The sequence below is a fragment of the Stigmatopora argus genome, chromosome 4 (assembly GCF_051989625.1).
Source record: "Stigmatopora argus isolate UIUO_Sarg chromosome 4, RoL_Sarg_1.0, whole genome shotgun sequence".
Lineage (NCBI taxonomy): Eukaryota > Metazoa > Chordata > Actinopteri > Syngnathiformes > Syngnathidae > Stigmatopora > Stigmatopora argus.
Window position 1 is genome coordinate 17,920,698 of NC_135390.1, and position 23,822 is coordinate 17,944,519.

General features: G+C 39.7%; 1 protein-coding gene across 1 annotated transcript in view; it reads left to right on the forward strand.

Annotated features, from left to right (window-relative positions):
- Positions 1-23,822, forward strand: part of LOC144073712 (neural-cadherin) — a 94,348-nt gene that overhangs the window by 65,621 nt on the left and 4,905 nt on the right. Inside the window, exons 18-32 of the mRNA XM_077599746.1 lie at positions 1,724-2,359; positions 2,584-3,580; positions 5,282-5,375; positions 6,076-6,260; positions 7,156-7,388; positions 7,667-7,944; positions 8,907-9,124; positions 9,987-10,114; positions 11,127-11,239; positions 11,314-11,425; positions 11,496-11,676; positions 12,540-12,709; positions 12,784-13,027; positions 13,898-14,078; positions 14,456-14,715. Coding sequence (XP_077455872.1) covers positions 1,724-2,359; positions 2,584-3,580; positions 5,282-5,375; positions 6,076-6,260; positions 7,156-7,388; positions 7,667-7,944; positions 8,907-9,124; positions 9,987-10,114; positions 11,127-11,239; positions 11,314-11,425; positions 11,496-11,676; positions 12,540-12,709; positions 12,784-13,027; positions 13,898-14,078; positions 14,456-14,715 — 4,030 coding nt within the window. The remainder of the gene's footprint in view (positions 1-1,723; positions 2,360-2,583; positions 3,581-5,281; positions 5,376-6,075; positions 6,261-7,155; positions 7,389-7,666; positions 7,945-8,906; positions 9,125-9,986; positions 10,115-11,126; positions 11,240-11,313; positions 11,426-11,495; positions 11,677-12,539; positions 12,710-12,783; positions 13,028-13,897; positions 14,079-14,455; positions 14,716-23,822) is intronic.

A 23,822-nucleotide genomic window follows, 5' to 3' on the forward strand; every position in this document is an offset into this window, starting at 1 on the left:
AAAACAAGGGTGTCAGACTCGGGTTGGTTCGCGGGCCGCTTTAATGTCAACTTGATTTCATGTGGGCCGGACCATTTTAAATATAATATTTAGATTTTTTTTATAACGGATTAAAAGCCCTGAATATTCAATTTTTTATAGATCTAAAACAATGTTTATTTTAGCTTTTTTTTAAATATATTTTTTAGATTTTACAAAATGATTTTTGAACTAAAAACACAGAAAAAATGGATTATAAATGACAATTATTGATTTAAAAGGGGTAAAATCAGGAAATTTAATATACATCTATACTTTTCATTTTGATTTCATCCTAAAACAGAAAGTCGGCACTCATGATTTACTTTCCCAGGCCACACAAAATGATCCGGCGTGCCAGATTTGGCCCTCAGGCCGCCACTTTGACACATGTGCCCTAAAATAAGAAGGAAATGATCATTAATGTACAGAAAAGGACCCCAGAATACCCCAAAATGTAACAAAAACAACAGAAAGCGGCCCACAAATGCCCTAAAACAGACAGGAAGTGACCTAAAATCATTAATCTCCCAAAATAAACAGGTATCGTCACCATGGCAACCAGAAGTTATGCCCTAAAACCAGTAGGAACTGATCCAAAATGTACACGACATGACCCCAGAATGCGGCAAAATTGTAGAAAGTGGCCCGTATGTCCCCCAAAATCAACAGGAAGTGACCTAGTAATGTCCCAAAACCAACAGGAAGTGGCCTGAAATCAACAGGATACCTCAAAATGTTCCCCCCTGGCCGTCAAAATAAATAAATATATAAAAAGGAAAGTGCCCGAAAAATGGGTTGCCATGGCGACGGGATCCGTTAACCACGGCAACCCATTTTTTCCGGGCGGGCGCAAAAGGCGGCGACGGAATCAAATCATCGAAGCTTTTCGTAAACAAGTCGGGGACTCCAAAGTGTCATTTGGCCTTCTTTTACGCGGCGACTTTGACATTAACTTTTAATTGGGCGCCGACAGCCGGGGGGAGATAAAAAGGACACCCGTGCCGAAGGGGGAATGTTTGTTTTTATGGGGCTGCTTAATGAAAAAGTGGCGATAAGAAGGGGGCGGGGCTTGTCCGACCAAGAGGGGGATTGCTTTGTTTGGTCCGAGTAGCGGTAACAGAGGAAAAGGATCGTTAAAATTGTGCCCCCAAGTTAATTGTGTGCATTTTTGCCATTTGCAGTGAGTAGATATATTATATTCATTAAAATAGATACAAATCAAGGACTTTCAATCCAATGAAAAAATAAGAGAGCGAACAAAGAAAATCTGTGATTGGTTCTGGCTGGTTATTTATTATGTTTATAAATAAAAACGATTTGAATAAAGAAAGTTTTTTTTTTTTAATTGGTTAAAAAAAGAATAAAGTATATTTATCGATTTTTCCTCGTTTGATTTTATTTTTAGGAATGACCATTATTTTTTTTTAAAGTATCAATAAATTGATAATAACAGAATATTTACAGATTTTTTTTGCTAAAAAAAAACAAGGCGATGAACCAAAGAAAGCCTCCAGCACCCCCACCCTGTTTATTGATTTTCCCTCTTTTGCTTTTATTTTTAAGGTTGTGAATTTTTTTTTTAAGTGTGACAATTTACTCCATTTTTTAAACTCAAAACAAATGAATAAACAAAAATAACAAAGCTCCGGCACCCCCACCGTGACAAACCAGACCATCCCTCTCTCTCTCTCCCTCCCTCCAGGTCTCCGCCAGCGATCCGGACCAAGACGCCGACCAAAGCGCCCTTCGCTACTCGCTCCACGGCCAAGGCGCCGGCGCCGGCGGCGAGTTCACCATCGACGAGCGTAGCGGGAGGATCTACGCCCGGCGCCGGCTGGACCGCGAAGAGCGCCCGGCCTGGAGGTTCCTGGTCCTGGCCACGGACGAGGGAGGGGCGGGGCTGACGGGATTCGCCGACGTGCTGCTGGAAGTGGGCGACGTCAACGACAACGCGCCCTTCTTCCCCTGCCCGGCGACGGAAGCCGACGCTTGTTTCGTGGGTCGGGTGGCGGAGAACTCCCCCGCCCACACCTCCGTCATGGAGATGCGAGCGGCCGACTTGGACGACGGCGAGCGGGGCGGCAACGCCGCGCTGACCTACAGCATCGTGGAGAACGTCCGCAACCACATCAACCTGGATCTCTTCTCCGTCAACGCCGCCACGGGGACCATCTACACCGTGCTGCGTTCCTTGGACCGCGAGGTCGAAGAGCGCTACCTGCTGGTGGTGGAGGCGCGGGACGGCGGGGGACTGTCCGGGACCGGCACCGCCACCATCTTGGTTTCCGACGTCAACGACCACCCGCCCGTCTTCTCCCAGGAGCTCTACTCGGCTCAGGTGAGACGACGTTCTGACTGCGTTCTGTTCCGGGATTGGACGTCTAATGCTGTCAATGGCAGACGATCCAAAAATATCATTTGCGTGGGTTGTTTGTATCATCGTGCCCTGCGATTGGCTGGCCACCGATTCAGGGTTTCCCCCGCCTCTGGCCCGGAGTCCACTGGGATAGGCTCCAGCACCCCCCGCGACCCCAATGAGAATAAAATAACCGCCTTCTCTAGGTATCTGAGGACCTGGAGGTAAACAGCGAGGTCCTGGTGGTCTCCGCCTCCGACGGCGACAAGGACGAGAACGCCTTCGTCACCTTCAGCATCGTGGGCGGCGACGAAGACAGGAAGTTCCTGGTGGAGACGGACAAGGCCGAGCGGCGCGGCGTCATCAGGCTCAAGAAGAAGGTGGACTTCGAGAAGCCCCAGGAGAGGACCTTCAACCTGACCCTCAAAGCCGAGGATGCCGACTTCTTCAGCCTGGCGCACTGCCTGGTGCGGGTGCGCGACGCCAACGACCACGCCCCCGTCTTCCTGCCACAGTTCTACGAGTCGCCGCCCATGGGCGAGGACGTGGCCGTGGGCACGGTGGTGGCCCAGGTGACGGCCGCCGACCTGGACTCCGGACCCAACGGACGCTTTTCCTACAGCGTGGCCAAAGAGTCGGACCCCTACGACCAGTTCCTGGTGGACCAGTCCGGTTGGGTGGTGGTGGCCAAGCCCCTGGACCGGGAGAAGATCTCCCGACACCGGCTGGCCGTGCTGGCCACCGACGGCGGCCAGCCCGCCCTGACCGGCACGGCCGTGGTGGCCCTGAGCGTGCTGGACGTCAACGACAACGGGCCCGAGTTCGAGGCGCCGTACAGGCCGGTGGCGTGGGAGAACGCGGCGTCCCCGCAGGCGGTGTGGATGAACGCCAGCTCGCGGCTGCTCCACGCCACCGACCGCGACCTGTCCGTCAACGGGGCGCCCTTTTCCATCCGCCTGCTGCCGCTGTCGGCCGACGCCGCCCACTTCAACCTGACCGACTTCCGGAACGGGAGCGCCGCCGTCACCGCCCTGACGACGTTCGACCGCGAGCGGCAGAAGGAGTACCGACTCGCCGTCCTGATGATCGACAGCGGCTCGCCCGTCATGAGCTCCACCGGCACGCTGACCGTGGTCATCGGGGACCGGAACGACCACCCGCACTCGCCGGGACACGCCCACTTCGTCGTGTACAGCTACGAAGGTACGCCGCGTCCGGGTTTGGGGCGCTACTTTTCGACCTTTTGCCATGTTCGAGGCTTTGGCGGTCAAGCGACTTCACGTTGGCATTCGCCTAGGCCACAATTTTTTTCTCATTGCCCGCCACCAATGGCGCTAGATGTCCGATCCGTTGGAGGCGGGAGGGCTGGCGGTAAATCAACGTTGGGTTCACCCTCCCACTTCAAGTGGACGCAACGTTGACGAGCTTAAACGACGATCTCGATTGAAAGTGAAATATTGTTGAATATCAAATTTTGGGGCGTGAGGTCAAAGGTCACTCAGGTCACAAAAGGGAGTGTGCCATAAGGTAAAAACAAATGGAGGGATTCTCAGAAAAATGATTTAATCTAATATGAAATTCAAGAGGTGGTTGAATTTGGGGTTCATGAGGTCAAAGGTCACAAAGGTCAGAAAGGAATTGTGCAGGAACTCCAGAACAAAAAATGAAGGGATTCTTAACACATTTTAAGAATATGATTGTAATATTAAACCCAAGAGGTGACTGAAATTTAGGTTCATGAAGTCAAAGGGCACAGAAGTCAGAATAGGAATTGTACAATAAATAAAATGATTATCAGTTTTTTCCATTCATATTCCAAGCATATACCAGATAATCTGATAATAATTCATCCCTATTGTTGTTGTTGTCAAGATATTGCAAAATAGCTTTTCAGGCGTCTGAGAACTTTGACCTTTAGAACCCAAAATTCAACCACAGAATTTGCCCACTCCCACTCAAAAAGGATTGGACGTCTATGTCCTTCAATGGCACACAACGAGGTAATACTCTGGGGGAGAAAAAAAAACCTTTTGTGCCGGGTCTCCCTGACCTTGACTTCCCCCCAGCGTGTCTTTTACAGCAGCTAGCCTAGCCACTTCTGAGCTCATAAGACGTCTTTGTCACAGTCGAGTGCTTCCGATGTCTCGCTGCGGAACACATGACTTATTTAGTTCTTGGGACCAGCTGTCAGCAATCCTAACTTACTGCCAGGACCGACCAATTTTTATTTTTACTTTTTATAGGCTCCTCTTTTGAACTTTTGCGCACCAATGTCTAATATGACTTTTGTTGTTAATAATGGCGCCACGGTGGTGAAGTGTTTAGTGCCTCGGCCTTGCAGTTTTGGGGTCCTGGGTTCGATCCCAGGTCGGTGCTCACCGTATGGTGTTTGCATGTTCTCCCTGGGCCTGCGTGGGTTTTTTTCCGGGTACTCCAGATTTCTCCCACATCCACAAAACATGCATGCTAGACTAGCTGGCTAACACTCTAAATTGCCCCTCGCTACCATTCGTTGTCCTTTGTCAAGATGCCCTGCGATTGGCTGGCCACTGATTCACGGTGTCCCAGTTAGCTGGGATGGGCTCCAGCACCCCCCAAGACCCTTGTGAGGATAAGCGGGTCAGAAAATTGGATTGGATTGGATTGAATAACTTTACTCATCCCGTATTCGGGAAATTTTGTTGTCACAGTAGCAAGGGGGTGAGGATGCAGAATGAATAGTAACAATAACGTAAAGTAATTAATGGAAAAAAACAAGGTTTTTTTAACATTCTGTTGTGAATTTAATATGTTTATCACTCGATGTCCAATCCAGCACTGGAGGACATTTTCTGTTGATTTTGGGGTCACTTCCTGCTAAAAGTTGACCTCTTTTCTTGTTGTCTGCCCCCCATTGGAAAGCAGGTGTCCTGCCAACAACGGCGCTGGGTCAAATCCCATCCCCAGATCTGGACGACTGGAGCGAGAAGACGTACCGATTTGAAGGGAAACCATCCAGGTATGAGATATTAGATATTAGAAATGGCTGCCATTGATTAAACGCTCATCAACTTTTAGGTCAAAATTGACTTGCCAGCAAATGACAACTATCACCGTCACGTTTTAAATGAGTTGACGACCTGTACCTACCATATTTTCTCGCATATACGCCATATTTGTCGCTAAAAAAATGACCAAATCCAGGGTACGGCTTATATTGCACAAATTAGACTTGATTATTCTGGTGAAAATTGTGAATCAGGGGGCGGCTTATACGAGAGAAATTGGCAAATTCAACTATTTTAAGGCTACGACTAATACGCGAAAGTGGCTAATATGTGAGAAAATACGGTAAGTCTTCCTTGCCTGGTTGCCCTGGCAACCAAGGCGCTATTTTTTAAATTTTTTATGACATCGCTAAAAAAAAAATACGCCTTCAATTTGCGATCCTTGTTATTCCTGGAGCCGAAACAGCCGAGCGGGGATTCCAAAAGTATGCGCATAAAAGTATATTGGTGTCTTAGTTACATATTTATAAGTGCGCGGCTGCCAGGGAAGAAAAAAAGTAATTAAACGGGAAGAATTTAATTATGCAATTATGCAAAAGTGGCAGCGAGCGCAGCCTCGGGAAAATATTGTTTTTAATTTGGGAGTTTGCGGGAGGAAATGAAGCGGCGCTTTTATCGTCTATAAAAGTTTTTTTTCTTTTTTCTTGTCAGGTTGTTTAGCGTCAACCACAGTTCGGGCCAGCTGAGCATCAAGGAGGGCGTCCCGCCCGGCTCCTACCAGCTCCAGGTGCGCGTGTCCGATCCCGCCTGGCCGGACGTGACGTCCACGGCGCAGGTGGACGTGGTGGAGCTCCCGCGGGATGCGCTGATCAACGCCGCTTCGCTCCGGATTCGCAGTAAGTGGCGCCAAAATTGGGCTGGAACACGGGAAATCCTGTTTCTGGTGCTGTCTAGGATGTCCACAAGAATAACCAATGATTTGAATCCTTACAAAGTGTGATCTATGGGTATGTGAGTGTGTGTGTGTATGTTAAGATTCTCTTGCTACGTTTGTCCAAACCGTGCAACGTAGAGAGTTTAATTTTTTTATGGTGGCCAGAAACGGCTGTCGGATCCTAATAGACGAGTGATTGAATTTCTTCACCTTCTCTAAGTGTGTAAACTCAATCTTTTATTTGTTAAACACTCATTTTTCAAAAGAGAACAATTGTCTTTTGGTTCTAAACAAGCAAAGTTATTTTGGAAAATATTAAATTAAATAGTTTTTGAATGTTTTTTTTTTATATTTATTTTTTTTTGCTTTATTTTTTAGAAGCCAGGCCCCCCCTGCTTGTTAAAAAATAAAGCTAAAAAAAATTTAAATATAAAAAAACATTCAAAAACTATTTAATTTTATTTTAATATTTTCCAAAATAACTTTTTTTTATGTTTTCAATGTTTTAACTTCTATTCTGTTTGGCTTTTGGGGTTTAAATTGTAACTTTCACTTTAATTGTCTATATATTTTTATAATTATCATTTTAATTTGTATGTACTTTAAGTTTTTGAAATTCCTACTATTTTAACGTTAATTCAGAAATCAAGGGGCTAAAAAAATGTCTAGGAAAAAAATCTAAAATGAAATATCTTACATACTTACGTGTTCATTAACATAAACATGTATTTGTTCAGTAATATGTATTTTCCCCATATTAAATAAATCAAACTCAATATATACATAAATATCTTTCTTTAGTTTAAACAAAAATATATACATGTATTTAAATATATATATTTTTTATTTATTCTAAGATATGAGCGTGGAAGAATTGTTCCGGTCCAGAAAGGGCGAGGAAAGCCGCTTCTCGCGATTGGCTGCAGCGCTGGCCGAGATCCTGGGAACGACGCCGGAGCAGGTCCAGGTCTTCTCGGTAGGGGACGCCCACGGCCCCCATCGGGAGACCGACGTGTGGTTTGCCGCGCACGGCTCGTCGTACTATAAAGCCGAGAAGCTCCACGGCTACGTGGTGGCTCACAAAACCAAGGTGACTTCACAACTGTTCTCCCCGGGCTTGCAAGGGTTTTCTCCGGGTACTCCGGTTTCCTCCCACATCCTAAAAAGATGCATGCTAGGCTAGCTGGCTATCACTCTAAATTGCCCCTAGCCGTGATTGGTTGTTCGTCTCTTTGAGCCCTGCGATTGGCTGGCCACCGATTCAGAGTGCCCAAATTCAGCTATGATAGGCTCCAGCACCCCCCGCGAGCCTTGTCACGAATGAATGACTCACGTCTGCTTGCCCGCTAACGGATTTTGTGTTGGCAGCTGGAAACGGCGCTGGGTGCCTCCGTCTCCCAAGTGGGCGTGGACGACTGCCCCCGCGCCGACTGCGCCCCCTCCGGCGGCTGCTCCACCCGGGTGACGTTCGGCCCCACCCCGACGGCGCTCAACGCCGGCGACGTATCTTTGATTTCCCTTCCGGCCGAGACGGAGGCGCAATGCGGCTGCCACGCCCGGCGGGCCGCGCACCCGCCTTGCTCGGCGTTCCCCGCCGACCCCTGCCTCAACGGGGGCGTGTGCCGGGACGGACCCCTGGGATACAGGTGTGGAAAAATGTCGGCGCCGCCGCGAATCGTTATAGCTTTATCACTTGTAGACGTCCAATCCATTTGAAGAATGAATAAACAAAAAAAATGTTTGTTCGCTTCAAATGGATTGGACCTCTATTGACGTCAATGGCAGTTAAGCAATGACTGACCACGCCGTGATAAAATAAATGATACAGATACAAATAACTTCTAAAGCACAATATATTCAGGTTTATAAATTTAGTATTATATATATATATTGCCTATGAATTTTTTTAAATTCCTAGCAGTACACCATCAGATGATTCCTTCAGTTTTTTTATTTAAAAAAATTATATAAAAGTAATATTGTAATCAATATTGGTAGCCCCCAAAAAAGTATCAGTGCAGCTTTAATTTTATTTTATTAAGAAAATACAATTAGATTCTGTTATTATTATTATTAATGTTTTCTTTTTTATTAAAGAAAATACAGTTAATATTCTGCAATTATTATTAATTTCATTTAAAAAAAAGAAAATACAGTTAATATTCTGTTTTTTTTTTTCATTTTTTTTAAGAAAATACAGTTAAGATTAGGTTATTATTATTATTTTTGTTAAAGAAAATACAGTTAATATTCTGTTATTATTATTATTTTTATCTTTTTTTAAAGAAAATACATTTCATATTCTGTTGTTATTTTTTTTTCTTCATTTTTTAAAAAAGAAAATACATTTCATATTCTGTTATTAATATTATTTTCATTTTTAAAAAGAAAATACAGTTCATATTCTGTTTTTTTTTTTTTTTTTTCATTTTCATTCTGGTCTATAAACATTATTTAAATGGGAAAAAAAATTTATTTTAAAAGACAAATATTTATCATTCTCTATAAATATAATATTTATATTTACATGAATCTTTTTTCGACGCCAATCTGATTGGCCGATGACGCTTGTGTCTCTGGAGTTAATTAGCACTTTGATGCGTTTCAGGTGCGAGTGTCCGCCCATGTTGGACGGACCCGAGTGCCAGCAAACCAAGCGCAGTTTTGGCGGCGAAGGTTACGCCTGGTTCCCCCCGCTGACGCCGTGCTTCCAAAGCCACATTTCCCTGGACTTCCTGACCGAGGCAGGTGACGGGCTGCTCCTCTACGACGGGCCGCTGGCGGGCGCTGCCCACCCGGGCCAGCCCCGAGACTTCATTTCCATCGGTGAGTACGTCTACTCCGTTGAGGGCCGCGCGGAAAAAATAAAGAGAGTGACCCTCGGAGAATAGTCACAATATTACAAGTGGGAATATTACGTGGAAAAGGGTCAGCGTATGACGAGATTGATGTCATAATGTCACAAGATATACGTTTTAAAATGGCAAAAAATGATGTGGGAATATTTCGAGGGTAAAAATTTACTATCATGAGAATAAAGTAGGAATATCAAGAGTTTTTAGTTTACAATCGTAATGTTACGCAATTTCAATTTATTGTATACAGAGTATTATGAGACAAAATTATCATATAACAAAAGTCAATAGTGCAGCATTTACAAGAATAAAAACATAGTAATATTGTTGACATTACAAATACAATGTCGTATTGTTCCGTAAAGTATGCATATTTATGCTAATTGATTTATTCTTGCTATGTTTTTGGCTTCTTTTGTGTTCGGCAAACTTACAAAACGCCGATCGTCTTGTTCCCCTCGCTACCGGATCAACGCGGCCAGTCGGCAAACAAAGAGCATCATGGGACGTAAACGTCAGTTCCCGGCGGTCGTCGTGCGTCGTTATCGAATTGGCTCCGCCCCCGGCCTTTTTCCCAGACACGTCTTGCGTAACCGGTTAACGTGACGTAATTAAGCCGGCTTGCGGGGAAATCAAATATGGCCGCCTCATCGATCGCCCAAGAGCTTTTGTCGTTAATGACGGTCGATGGGTGACGGAAAAATGGATTGATTGGTTGTTTTTGAAATGGAAATTGGCAACTGACGCGGCGGCCCTTATTGAAATTTGGAGTTGTTTGCCGCCCCCTGGTGTTTGTTTGTGAAATTAACACGTGGAAAAATAAACTACCACAGAGTTGAAGAACGGCAGTCCGGTCCTGAAGGTCGACCACGGGTCGGGAACACTCACCTTGGAGCTGCCGCCCCAAACCAACGTGGCCGACCGTCGCTGGCATCGATTGGACGTCATCGACGACGGAAAGGTAGGAAGTGGACGTGCCATCAATTTGGACTGGCTTTCAAATCAAGTTGACTTAAACTTCAACTAAACTTCATTTACATTTGACCAATATACATAAAGATTTGGAGGAATACATAAGATTTTTTTTCTGAACCACTTTATCCTCATTAGGCTCGCGGGGGTGCTGGAGCCTATCCCAGCTGACACCCTGAATTGGTGGGCAGCCAATCGCAGGGCACGATAATACAAACAACCAATTGCTCATAGCTAGGGACAATTTAGAGCAGGGGTGTCAGACTCGGGTTGGTTCGCGGGCCGCTTTAACGTCAACTTGATTTCACGTGGGCCGGACCATTTTAGATATAATATTTAGATATTTTTTTATGAACTGGATTAAAAGCCCTGAATATTCATTTTTTTATAGATCTAAAACAATGTTTATTTTTAGCTTTTTTGATATATATTTTTAGATTTTACAGAATGATTTTTGAACTAAAAACAGAAAAAATTGATTAATAAATGACAATTATTGATTTAAAAGGGGTAAAATCCGGAAATTTAATATACATCTATACTCCTCATTTTAATTTGATCCTAAAACAGAAAGTTGGCAGTCATCATTTACTTTCCCGGGCCACACAAAATGATGCGGCGGGCCAGATTTGGCCCCCGGGCCACCTCTTTCACACGTGATTTAGAGTGTGCAATCAGCCTACCATGCATGTTTTTGGAATATGGGAGGAAAGCGGAACACCCGGAGGAAACCCACGCGGTCCCGGGGAGAACATGCAATCTCCACACAGGTGGACATGACCTGGATTTGAACCCAGGTCCCCACAGCTGTGAGGCTGACTAACCACTTAGTCCACCGGGCCGTCCTCTTTTAATACAAAAGTTGCTAAATGTTAAATAATTATATAGAAAAAAATAGTAGTTTTTGATTATTATTGCTAAATTCATTGTCTTTATTTCATTTTTTTATTTTAATAACAAACTAAATAAATTTACTTTAACCTGACGAATGTGCGCTTTAGGCGGTGCAGCTGGTTCTGGATCTGTGCTCGGGGGCACCGGTAAGCACGCCGGACTCTGGAGAAGCGGACGAATCGGCTTGCAGGGTCGCGGGGCAAACGCCGGGAAACGACAGGTGAGTGGCGGGCAACGTCCACGACACCCGCGACGGCTCGGCGGATGACCGCTGACCGCGTATTTGCGCTTCAGGTTCCTCAACGTGCATCAGCCGCTGCAGCTGGGGGGCGTCAAGCCCACCACACACGGACCCCGCTACCCCGGGTTCAGAGGCTGCCTGCGGAACCTGCGGCTGGACACGCAGGTACAGCCGTCGAGGGGGCGCGGCCACCCGTCCCGCCGACACCCCGGCCAACCCTTCGCCCGCCTTCTAGGCGTACGACCTGGAGCGAGCGGGCGAAAGCCGGGACAGCCGTCCGGGTTGCGCCTCCACGGACGGCGCCTGCGTGACGGCGGCCGGGCCCTCCTGCGGGATCCACGCGTCCTGCCTGGCCGACTGGGGGGCCTTCAGCTGCGAATGCCAACCGGGACGCGCCGGGCACAAATGCGACGCAGGTGAGGGGTTGCCCGAAAAAAAGTGTGTTTTTATTGTGTGGTGTGCAATTGTGGTTGTATGTTAAAGTGTGTGTGTGTGTCGAATTGTGTTTTTGTTGTTATCATGTTTTTTTTTTATTGTGTGGTGTACAATTGTTGTATATTTAAATGTGTGTCGAATTGTGTTTTTGTTGTGTGATGTGTAATTGTTGTTGTATGTTTAAGTGTGTGTGTGTTTGTCAAATTATATTTTTGTTGTGTTATGTTTTTTATTGTGTGATTTGCAATTGTTGTTATATGTTTAAGTGTGTGTCGAATTGTGTTTTTGTTGTTATCATGTTTTTTTTAATTGTGTGGTGTGCAATTGTTGTGTATTTAAATGTGTCGAATTGTGTTTTTGTTGTGTGATGTGTAATTGTTGTTGTATGTTTAAGTGTGTGTGTGTGTGTTTGTCAAATTGTATTTTTGTTGTCTTATGTTTTTTATTGTGTGGTGTGCAATTGTTGTATATTTAAATGTGTGTCGAATTGTGTTTTTGTTGTGTGTTGTGCAATTGTTGTTGTATACTTGTTTGTGTGTCGAATTGTGTTTTTATTGTGTTGTGTACTATTGTTGATATGTATATTTAAATGTGTGTTTTTATTGTGTATCGTGTTTTTGTTGTGTCATGTGCAGTTGTTGTGCATGTATTTGTGCGTGCCTGTTAGTTTTTGTGTGTTATTTTTTGTGTGATGTGTGCCATTATGTTTTCTAGCATTTGTTTGACTGCGTTTCCTGTTTGTTTTTATTTATTAGCCATTAGCTTGCCTGATGTAAAAGTTGGGTTTGCGCCATCTGGTGGCGATCGTTCAAAGCTGTCCTGCTCCTCCTCCTTCTCCTCGCAGTGGTTCCAGAGTTCTCTTTGGACTCGGAGAGCGTGCTGAGGTTCCACGTGGGAGGCGCCATGGGAGACGGCCGGCGCACCGACGTCCAGATGCTCCTGCGCACCCGCGCCGCGTCCGGCACTTTGCTGTCCGTCACGTCCCGAGAAGCCCACCACTACGTGGTGCTGGAGGTGCGCCGAGAAATCAAAAAAGCTTCGGACGAGCAAGAACCCGTCGCTAACCCGGCGCTTTCTTCCCGCTATAGATCGCCGAGGGTTTTCTGTCGGTGCGGGCGCACCTGGGCGACGGCGCCCAGGCGCTCCGGCTAACGGGCCCGCGCGTGGACGTGGGCCAGTGGGTGCCGGTCAGCCTCAGTCGCCGCGACAACCTCTTCACCTTGAAGCTGGAGCGGGGCGGCGGGGAACGGGAGGTCTGGGCCCGCCTGGGGAATAGCCGCCGGATGACCCTGGACCCCGCCGGGGTCACCGTGGGGGGCGGAGCCTTTCACGGTGAGCACGGCTCGAACATACACCGCCGTCGATGGCTTTGCTAATTAACCGACGTAAAAGCTCGTGTTTTTGGGGGGGATTATGGTGGTCACTTCCTGTTGATTTGAGCTTTTTTTCGTTAAAAAACGACAGTATAGTAAGGTTTTTTTTTCGTAAAAAACGACATAGTATAGTAAGGCTTTTTTAAATAAAAAACGACAGTATAGTAAGTTTTTTTTGTAAAAAAACAACATAGTATAGTAAGGCTTTTTTTGTAAAAAACGACAAACTATAGTAAGGTTTTTTGTCGTTTTTTACCAAAAAAAAGCTTTACTATACTATGTCGTTTTTTAACGAAAAAAAGCCTTACTATACTATGTCGTTTTTTACGGAAAAAAGCCTTACTATACTATGACGTTTTTTAAAAGAAAAAAAGCCTTACTATACTGTCGTTTTTTTATGAAAAAAGCCTTACTATTCTATTTCGTTTTTTACGAGAAAAAAAAGCTTTACTATGTCGTTTTTTACGGAAAAAAAACTATACTATGTGGTTTTTTTTAAGAAAAAAAGCCTTACTATACTATGTCGGGTTTTTTTTTTTAAAGCTTACTATACTATGTCGTTTTTTTAAAGAAAAAAGGCCTTACTATACTATGTCATTTTTTACGAAAAAAGCCTTACTATACTATGTCGTTTTTTTACGAGAAAAAAGTCCCCCCCACTTACAATGGTTTGGTTTCATTTATGGCACTTCCTGTTGATTTTGGGTCACTTCCTGTTTGTTTTTGAACATTTTGTGGGGACTAACTTGTCAAGTGATTAGCTGCAAGATGTCCAATGACAAATGAATGTTCACCAAATTCATTGGAGTTTCAACTCGTGTGTGTTCAGGTTGCCTGCGCGACGTTCGTCTCAACGGCCGGGCGCTCCCGTTGGATGGCGCCGATGGCGAGTCGGTGGACGTCCTGGAGAGGCGGGGCGTCACCCCGGGGTGCTCCAGCGACGCCTGCCGGGATCAGCCCTGCCCCGAGCCGCTTCGCTGCGTTGACCTGTGGAGGAAACATGAGTGCAGGTGAAACTCACCTAACGTTACTCCGACCCAATGAATTTTTAAGGATGAACTAAGCTGGCTGCCATTGACGGCGATAGACGTCCAATCCGTATGAAGTGGGAGGGTTGGCAGCGAAGGAAAAGCTAACATTTGTTCATTCGTCTGCTGGATGGACGTCAACAAGCGTTTTTTTTTTATAGAGAGATTTTAAATGTAATTCTATCTTCATTTTGCAAATTGCTTCTCTTCACAAGGGTCGCGGGGGGTGCCGGAGCCTATCCCTGCCAACTATGGGAACTGGCGGGGGAGAAACTTTGTTTTCAATTTTCAAATATTTATGAGAAATTTTAAATGTGAGTCCAGGTGATTTTTTAAAGCCTGATCACATTTGCCATCAGGTGCCCCGATGGTCAAGTGGCGGTGGCGGCGGAGGAGGAGGAGGTGGGCGGGCGGCGCTGTGCGCCGTCCCCGTGCGGGGCGGCGTCGTGTCGCAACGGCGGCGCGTGCCAGGCGCTATCGGCCTCAGGATTCCGCTGCCGCTGCCCGCCGGGCTTCCGCGGGCGGCGCTGCGAGCTGGGCCAGTACCGTGGCCGCAGATTGGCAGCCCTCAGCCCCAGCTCCATCCTGGCCATCAGCATGTGTCTGCTCGTCTTCTTCGGTTAGTGCCATTTTGCATTTTCTATAGTAAGGCATTTTTATTAAAAAAAAACAGACCTTGTATAGTAAGGCATTTTTGTTTAAAAAAAGACCATGTATAGTAAGGCTTCATTTCGTTAAAAAAAGACCATGTATAGTAAGGCTTCATTTCGTTAAAAAAAGACCATGTATAGTAAGGCTTTTTTTCATAAAAAACGACATACTATGTCAATTTTTATGAAAAAAAGCCTTACTATACTATGTCGTTTTTTTTTTAGGAAAAATAGCCTTACTATATATACTATGTTGTTTTTTTAGGAAAAAAAGCCTTACTATACTATGTCGTTTTTTTCCAAAAGCCTTACTATACTATGTCGTTTTTTACGAAAAAAGCCTTACTATACTATGTCGTTTCTTACGAAAAAAAGCCTTACTATACTATGTCGGTTTTTGAAGAAAAAAAGCCTTACTATACTATGTCGTTTTTTTTTTAAAAAAGCCTAACTATACTATGTCGTTTTTTACGAAAAAAAAGCCTTACTATACTATGCCGTTTTTTACGAGAAAAAAAAAGCCTTACTATACTATGTCGTTTTTTAGGAAAAAAAGCCTTACTATACCATGTCGTTTTTTAGGAAAAAAAGCCTTACTATACTATGTCGTTTTTTTGGGGGAAAAATAGCCTTACTATATATACTATGTTGTTTTTTTAGGGGAAAAATAGCCTTACTATATATACTATGTTGTTTTTTTAGGAAAAAAAGCCTTACTATACTATGTCGTTTTTTTCCAAAAGCCTTACTATACTATGTCGTTTTTTACGAAAAAAAGCCTTACTATACTATGTCGTTTCTTACGAAAAAAAGCCTTACTATACTATGTCGGTTTTTGAAGAAAAAAAGCCTTACTATACTATGTCGTTTTTTTAAAAAAAAAAGCCTAACTATACTATGTCGTTTTTTACGAAAAAAAAGCCTTACTATACTATGCCGTTTTTTACGAGAAAAAAAAGCCTTACTATACTATGCCGTTTTTTACGAGAAAAAAAAGCCTTACTACACTATGTCGTTTTTTGGGGAAAAAAAGCCTTACTATACTATGTCGTTTTTTAGGAAAAAAAGCCTTGCTATACTATGTCTTTTTTTTAGGAAAAATAGCCTTACTATACTATGTCGTTTTTTTCCAAAAGCCTTACTATACTATGTCGTTTTTTAGGGGAAAAAAGCCTTACTATACTATGTCGTTTTTTACGAGAAAAAAAAAGCCTTACTATACTATGTCGTTTTTTTTTAGGAAAAATAGCCTTACTATAAATACTATGTTGTTTTTTTAGGAAAAAAAGCCTTACTACACTATGTCATTTTTTTCCAAAAGCCTTACTATACTATGTCGTTTTTTACGAAAAAAGCCTTACTATACTATGTCGTTTCTTACGAAAAAAAGCCTTACTATACTATGTCGGTTTTTGAAGAAAAAAAGCCTTACTATACTATGTCGTTTTTTTTTAAAAAAAGCCTAACTATACTATGTCGTTTTTTACGAAAAAAAAGCCTTACTATACTATGCCGTTTTTTACGAGAAAAAAAAAGCCTTACTATACTATGTCGTTTTTTAGGAAAAAAAGCCTTACTATACCATGTCGTTTTTTAGGAAAAAAAGCCTTACTATACTATGTCGTTTTTTTGGGGGAAAAATAGCCTTACTATATATACTATGTTGTTTTTTTAGGGGAAAAATAGCCTTACTATATATACTATGTTGTTTTTGTAGGAAAAAAAGCCTTACTATACTATGTCGTTTTTTTCCAAAAGCCTTACTATACTATGTCGTTTTTTACGAAAAAAAGCCTTACTATACTATGTCGTTTCTTACGAAAAAAAGCCTTACTATACTATGTCGGTTTTTGAAGAAAAAAAGCCTTACTATACTATGTCGTTTTTTTTAAAAAAAAGCCTAACTATACTATGTCGTTTTTTACGAAAAAAAAGCCTTACTATACTATGCCGTTTTTTACGAGAAAAAAAAGCCTTACTATACTATGCCGTTTTTTACGAGAAAAAAAAGCCTTACTACACTATGTCGTTTTTTGGGGAAAAAAAGCCTTACTATACTATGTCGTTTTTTAGGAAAAAAAGCCTTGCTATACTATGTCTTTTTTTTAGGAAAAATAGCCTTACTATACTATGTCGTTTTTTTCCAAAAGCCTTACTATACTATGTCGTTTTTTAGGGGAAAAAAGCCTTACTATACTATGTCGTTTTTTACGAGAAAAAAAAAGCCTTACTATACTATGTCGTTTTTTTTTAGGAAAAATAGCCTTACTATAAATACTATGTTGTTTTTTTAGGAAAAAAAGCCTTACTATACTATGTCGTTTTTTTCCAAAAGCCTTACTATACTATGTCGTTTTTTACGAAAAAAGCCTTACTATACTATGTCGTTTCTTACGAAAAAAAGCCTTACTATACTATGTCGTTTTTTGAAGAAAAAAAGCCTTACTATACTATGTCGTTTTTTTTTTAAAAAAGCCTAACTATACTATGTCGTTTTTTACGAAAAAAAAGCCTTACTATACTATGCCGTTTTTTACGAGAAAAAAAAGCCTTACTATACTATGCCGTTTTTTACGAGAAAAAAAAGCCTTACTACACTGTCGTTTTTTGGGGAAAAAAAGCCTTACTATACTATGTCGTTTTTTAGGAAAAAAAGCCTTGCTATACTATGTCTTTTTTTTAGGAAAAATAGCCTTACTATACTATGTCGTTTTTTTCCAAAAGCCTTACTATACTATGTCGTTTTTTAGGGGAAAAAAGCCTTACTATACTATGTCGTTTTTTACGAGAAAAAAAAAGCCTTACTATACTATGTCGTTTTTTTTTAGGAAAAATAGCCTTACTATAAATACTATGTTGTTTTTTTAGGAAAAAAAGCCTTACTATACTATGTCGTTTTTTTCCAAAAGCCTTACTATACTATGTCGTTTTTTACGAAAAAAGCCTTACTATACTATGTCGTTTCTTACGAAAAAAAGCCTTACTATACTATGTCGGTTTTTGAAGAAAAAAAGCCTTACTATACTATGTCGTTTTTTTTTTAAAAAAGCCTAACTATACTATGTCGTTTTTTACGAAAAAAAAGCCTTACTATACTATGCCGTTTTTTACGAGAAAAAAAAGCCTTACTATACTATGCCGTTTTTTATGAGAAAAAAAAGCCTTACTACACTGTCGTTTTTTGGGGAAAAAAAGCCTTACTATACTATGTCGTTTTTTAGGAAAAAAAGCCTTGCTATACTATGTCGTTTTTTTTAGGAAAAATAGCCTTACTATACTATGTCGTTTTTTTCCAAAAGCCTTACTATACTATGTCGTTTTTTAGGGGAAAAAAGCCTTACTATACTATGTCGTTTTTTACGAAAAAAAAGCCTTACTATACTATGCCGTTTTTTACGAGAAAAAAAAAGCCTTACTATACTATGTCGTTTTTTTTTAGGAAAAATAGCCTTACTATATATACTATGTTGTTTTTTTAGGAAAAAAAGCCTTACTATACTATGTCGTTTTTTTCCAAAAGCCTTACTATACTATGTCGTTTTTTACGAAAAAAGCCTTACTATACTATGTCGTTTCTTACGAAAAAAAAGCCTTACTATACTATGTCGGTTTTTGAAGAAAAAAGGCCTTACTATACTATGTCGTTTTTTTTAAAAAAAAGCCTAACTATACTATGTCGTTTTTTACGAAAAAAAAGCCTTACTATACTATGCCGTTTTTTACGAGAAAAAAAAGCCTTACTATACTATGCCGTTTTTTACGAGAAAAAAAAGCCTTACTACACTATGTCGTTTTTTGGGGAAAAAAAGCCTTACTATACTATGTCGTTTTTTAGGAAAAAAAGCCTTGCTATACTATGTCGTTTTTTTTTAGGAAAAATAGCCTTACTATACTATGTCGTTTTTTTCCAAAAGCCTTACTATACTATGTCGTTTTTTAGGGGAAAAAAGCCTTACTATACTATGTCGTTTTTTACGAAAAAAAAGCCTTACTATACTATGCCGTTTTTTACGAGAAAAAAAAAGCCTTACTATACTATGTCGTTTTTTTTTAGGAAAAATAGCCTTACTATATATACTATGTTGTTTTTTTAGGAAAAAAAGCCTTACTATACTATGTCGTTTTTTTTCCAAAAGCCTTACTATACTATGTCGTTTTTTACGAAAAAAGCCTTACTATACTATGTCGTTTCTTACGAAAAAAAGCCTTACTATACTATGTCGGTTTTTGAAGAAAAAAAGCCTTACTATACTATGTCGTTTTTTTTTTTAAAAAAGCCTAACTATACTATGTCGTTTTTTACGAAAAAAAAGCCTTACTATACTATGCCGTTTTTTACGAGGAAAAAAAAGCCTTACTATACTATGCCGATTTTTACGAGAAAAAAAAGCCTTACTACACTATGTCGTTTTTTGGGGGAAAAAAGCCTTACTATACTATGTCGTTTTTTAGGAAAAAAAGCCTTGCTATACTATGCCGTTTTTTACGAGAAAAAAAAGCCTTACTATACTATGTCGTTTTTTAGGAAAAAAAGCCTTACTATACCATGTCGTTTTTTAGGAAAAAAAGCCTTACTATACTATGTCGTTTTTTGGGGGGAAAATAGCCTTACTATATATACTATGTTGTTTTTTTAGGGGAAAAATAGCCTTACTATATATACTATGTTGTTTTTTTAGGAAAAAAAGCCTTACTATACTATGTCGTTTTTTTCCAAAAGCCTTACTATACTATGTCGTTTTTTACGAAAAAAGCCTTACTATACTATGTCGTTTCTTACGAAAAAAAGCCTTACTATACTATGTCGGTTTTTGAAGAAAAAAAGCCTTACTATACTATGTCGTTTTTTTAAAAAAAAAGCCTAACTATACTATGTCGTTTTTTACGAAAAAAAAGCCTTACTATACTATGCCGTTTTTTACGAGAAAAAAAAGCCTTACTATACTATGTCGTTTTTTAGGAAAAAAAGCCTTACTATACCATGTCGTTTTTTAGGAAAAAAAGCCTTACTATACTATGTCGTTTTTTAGGGGAAAAAAGCCTTACTATACTATGTCGTTTTTTACGAGAAAAAAAAAGCCTTACTATACTATGTCGTTTTTTTTAGGAAAAATAGCCTTACTATAAATACTATGTTGTTTTTTTAGGAAAAAAAGCCTTACTATACTATGTCGTTTTTTTCCAAAAGCCTTACTATACTATGTCGTTTCTTACGAAAAAAAGCCTTACTATACTATGTCGGTTTTTGAAGAAAAAAAGCCTTACTATACTATGTCGTTTTTTTTTTTTAAAAAGCCTAACTATACTATGTCGTTTTTTACGAAAAAAAAGCCTTACTATACTATGCCGTTTTTTACGAGAAAAAAAAGCCTTACTATACTATGCCGTTTTTTACGAGAAAAAAAAGCCTTACTACACTATGTCGTTTTTTGGGGAAAAAAAGCCTTACTATACTATGTCGTTTTTTAGGAAAAAAAGCCTTGCTATACTATGTCGTTTTTTTTAGGAAAAATAGCCTTACTATACTATGTCGTTTTTTTCCAAAAGCCTTACTATACTATGTCGTTTTTTAGGGGAAAAAAGCCTTACTATACTATGTCGTTTTTTACGAAAAAAAAGCCTTACTATACTATGCCGTTTTTTACGAGAAAAAAAAGCCTTACTATACTATGTCGTTTTTTAGGAAAAAAAGCCTTACTATACTATGTCGTTTTTTTGGGGGAAAAATAGCCTTACTATAAATACTATGTTGTTTTTTTAGGAAAAAAAGCCTTACTATACTATGTCGTTTTTTTCCAAAAGCCTTACTATACTATGTCGTTTTTTAGGGGGAAAAGCCTTACTATACTATGTCGTTTTTTAGGGGGAAAAGCCTTACTATACTATGGCGTTTCTTACGAAAAAAAGCCTTACTATACTATGTCGGTTTTTGAAGAAAAAAAGCCTTACTATACTATGTCGTTTTTTTAAGGGAAAAAAAGCCTTACTATACTATGTCGTTTTTTACGAAAAAAAGCCTTACTATACTATGCCGTTTTTTACGAGAAAAAAAAGCCTTACTATACTATGTCGTTTTTTGGGGAAAAAAAGCCTTACTATACTATGTCGTTTTTTAGGAAAAAAGCCTTACTATACTATGTCGTTTTTTTTAGGAAAAATAGCCTATGTCGTATTTTTCCAAAAGCCTTACTAGACTATGTCGTTTTTTAGGGGAAAAAAGCCTTACTATACTATGTCGTTTTTTTACGAAAAAAGCCTTACTATACTATGTCGTTTCTTACGAAAAAAAGCCTTACTATACTATGTCGGTTTTTGAAGAAAAAAAGCCTTACTATATACTATGTCGTTTTTTTAAGGGAAAAAAAGCCTTACTATACTATGTCGTTTTTTACGAAAAAAAAGCCTTACTATACTATGCCGTTTTTTACGAGAAAAAAAAAGCCTTACTATACTATGTCGTTTTTTGGGGAAAAAAAGCCTTACTATACTATGTCGTTTTTTAGGAAAAAAAGCCTTACTATACTATGTCGTTTTTTTTTAGGAAAAATAGCCTTACTATATATACTATGTTGTTTTTTTAGGAAAAAAAGCCTTACTATACTATGTCGTGTTTTTCCAAAAGCCTTACTATACTATGTCGTTTTTTAGGAAAAAAAGCCTTACTATACTATGTCGTTTTTTTGGGGGAAAAATAGCCTTACTATAAATACTATGTTGTTTTTTTAGGAAAAAAAGCCTTACTATACTATGTCGTTTTTTTCCAAAAGCCTTACTATACTATGTCGTTTTTTAGGGGGAAAAGCCTTACTATACTATGTCGTTTTTTAGGGGGAAAAGCCTTACTATACTATGGCGTTTCTTACGAAAAAAAGCCTTACTATACTATGTCGGTTTTTGAAGAAAAAAAGCCTTACTATACTATGTCGTTTTTTTAAGGGAAAAAAAGCCTTACTATACTATGTCGTTTTTTACAAAAAAAAGCCTTACTATACTATGCCGTTTTTTACGAGAAAAAAAAGCCTTACTATACTATGTCGTTTTTTGGGGAAAAAAAGCCTTACTATACTATGTCGTTTTTTAGGAAAAAAGCCTTACTATACTATGTCGTTTTTTTTAGGAAAAATAGCCTATGTCGTATTTTTCCAAAAGCCTTACTAGACTATGTCGTTTTTTAGGGGAAAAAAGCCTTACTATACTATGTCGTTTTTTTACGAAAAAAGCCTTACTATACTATGTCGTTTCTTACGAAAAAAAGCCTTACTATACTATGTCGGTTTTTGAAGAAAAAAAGCCTTACTATATACTATGTCGTTTTTTTAAGGGAAAAAAAGCCTTACTATACTATGTCGTTTTTTACGAAAAAAAAAGCCTTACTATACTATGCCGTTTTTTACGAGAAAAAAAAAGCCTTACTATACTATGTCGTTTTTTGGGGAAAAAAAGCCTTACTATACTATGTCGTTTTTTAGGAAAAAAAGCCTTACTATACTATGTCGTTTTTTTTTAGGAAAAATAGCCTTACTATATATACTATGTTGTTTTTTTAGGAAAAAAAGCCTTACTATACTATGTCGTGTTTTTCCAAAAGCCTTACTATACTATGTCGTTTTTTAGGGGAAAAAAGCCTTACTATACTATGTCGTTTTTTTACGAAAAAAGCCTTACTATACTATGTCGTTTCTTACGAAAAAAAGCCTTACTATACTATGTCGGTTTTTGAAGAAAAAAGCCTTACTATACTATGTCGTTTTTTACGAAAAAAGCCTTACTATACTATGTCGCTTTTTACGAAAAAAAAGCCTTACTATACTATGTCGTTTTTTTTTTGAAAAATAGCCTTACTATACTATGTCGTTTTTTTCCAAAAGCCTTACTATACTATGTCGTTTTTTACGAGAAAAAAAAGCCTTACTATACTATGTCGTTTTTTAGGAAAAAAAGCCTTACTATACTATGTCGTTTTTTAGGAAAAAAAAGCCTTACTATACTATGTCGTTTTTTGGGGGAAAAATAGCCTTACTATATATACTATGTTGTTTTTTTGGGAAAAAAAGCCTTACTATACTATGTCGTTTTTTTCCAAAAGCCTTACTATACTATGTCGTTTTTTAGGGGAAAAAAGCCTTACTATACTATGTCGTTTTTTACGAAAAAAGCCTTACTATACTATGTCGTTTCTTACGAAAAAAAAAGCCTTACTATACTATGTCGGTTTTTGAAGAAAAAAAGCCTTACTATACTATGTCGTTTTTTACGAAAAAAGCCTTACTATACTATGTCGTTTTTTTCGAAAAAAAAGCCTTACTATACTATGTCGTTTTTTTTGGGAAAAATAGCCTTACTATACTATGTCGTTTTTTTCCAAAAGCCTTACTATACTATGTCGTTTTTTAGGGGAAAAAAGCCTTACTATACTATGTCATTTTTTACGAAAAAAGCCTTACTATAGTATGTCGTTTCTTACGAAAAAAAGCCTTACTATACTATGTCGGTTTTTGAAGAAAAAAAGCCTTACTATACTATGTCGTTTTTTTAAGGGAAAAAAAGCCTTACTATACTATGTCGTTTTTTACGAAAAAAAAGCCTTACTATACTATGCCGTTTTTTACGAGAAAAAAAAGCCTTACTATACTATGTCGTTTTTTAGAAAAAAAAGCCTTACTATACTATGTCATTTTTTATGAAAAAAGCCTTACTATACTATGTAGTATATACTATGTAGTTTACTCATAAGGCTTTTTTTTCGTAAAAAACGACATAGTATAGTAAGGCTTTTTTTCCCTTAAAAAAACGACATAGTATAGTAAGGCTTTTTTTCGTAAGAAACGACATAGTATAGTAAGGCTTTTTTCGTAAAAAACGACATAGTATAGTAAGGCTTTTTTCCCCTAAAAAACGACATAGTATAGTAAGGCTTTTGGAAAAAACGACATAGTATAGTAAGGCTATTTTTCCAAAAAAAAACGACATAGTATAGTAAGGCTTTTTTTCCTAAAAAACGACATAGTATAGTAAGGCTTTTTTTTCTCGTAAAAATCGGCATAGTATAGTAAGGCTTTTTTTTTCGTAAAAAACT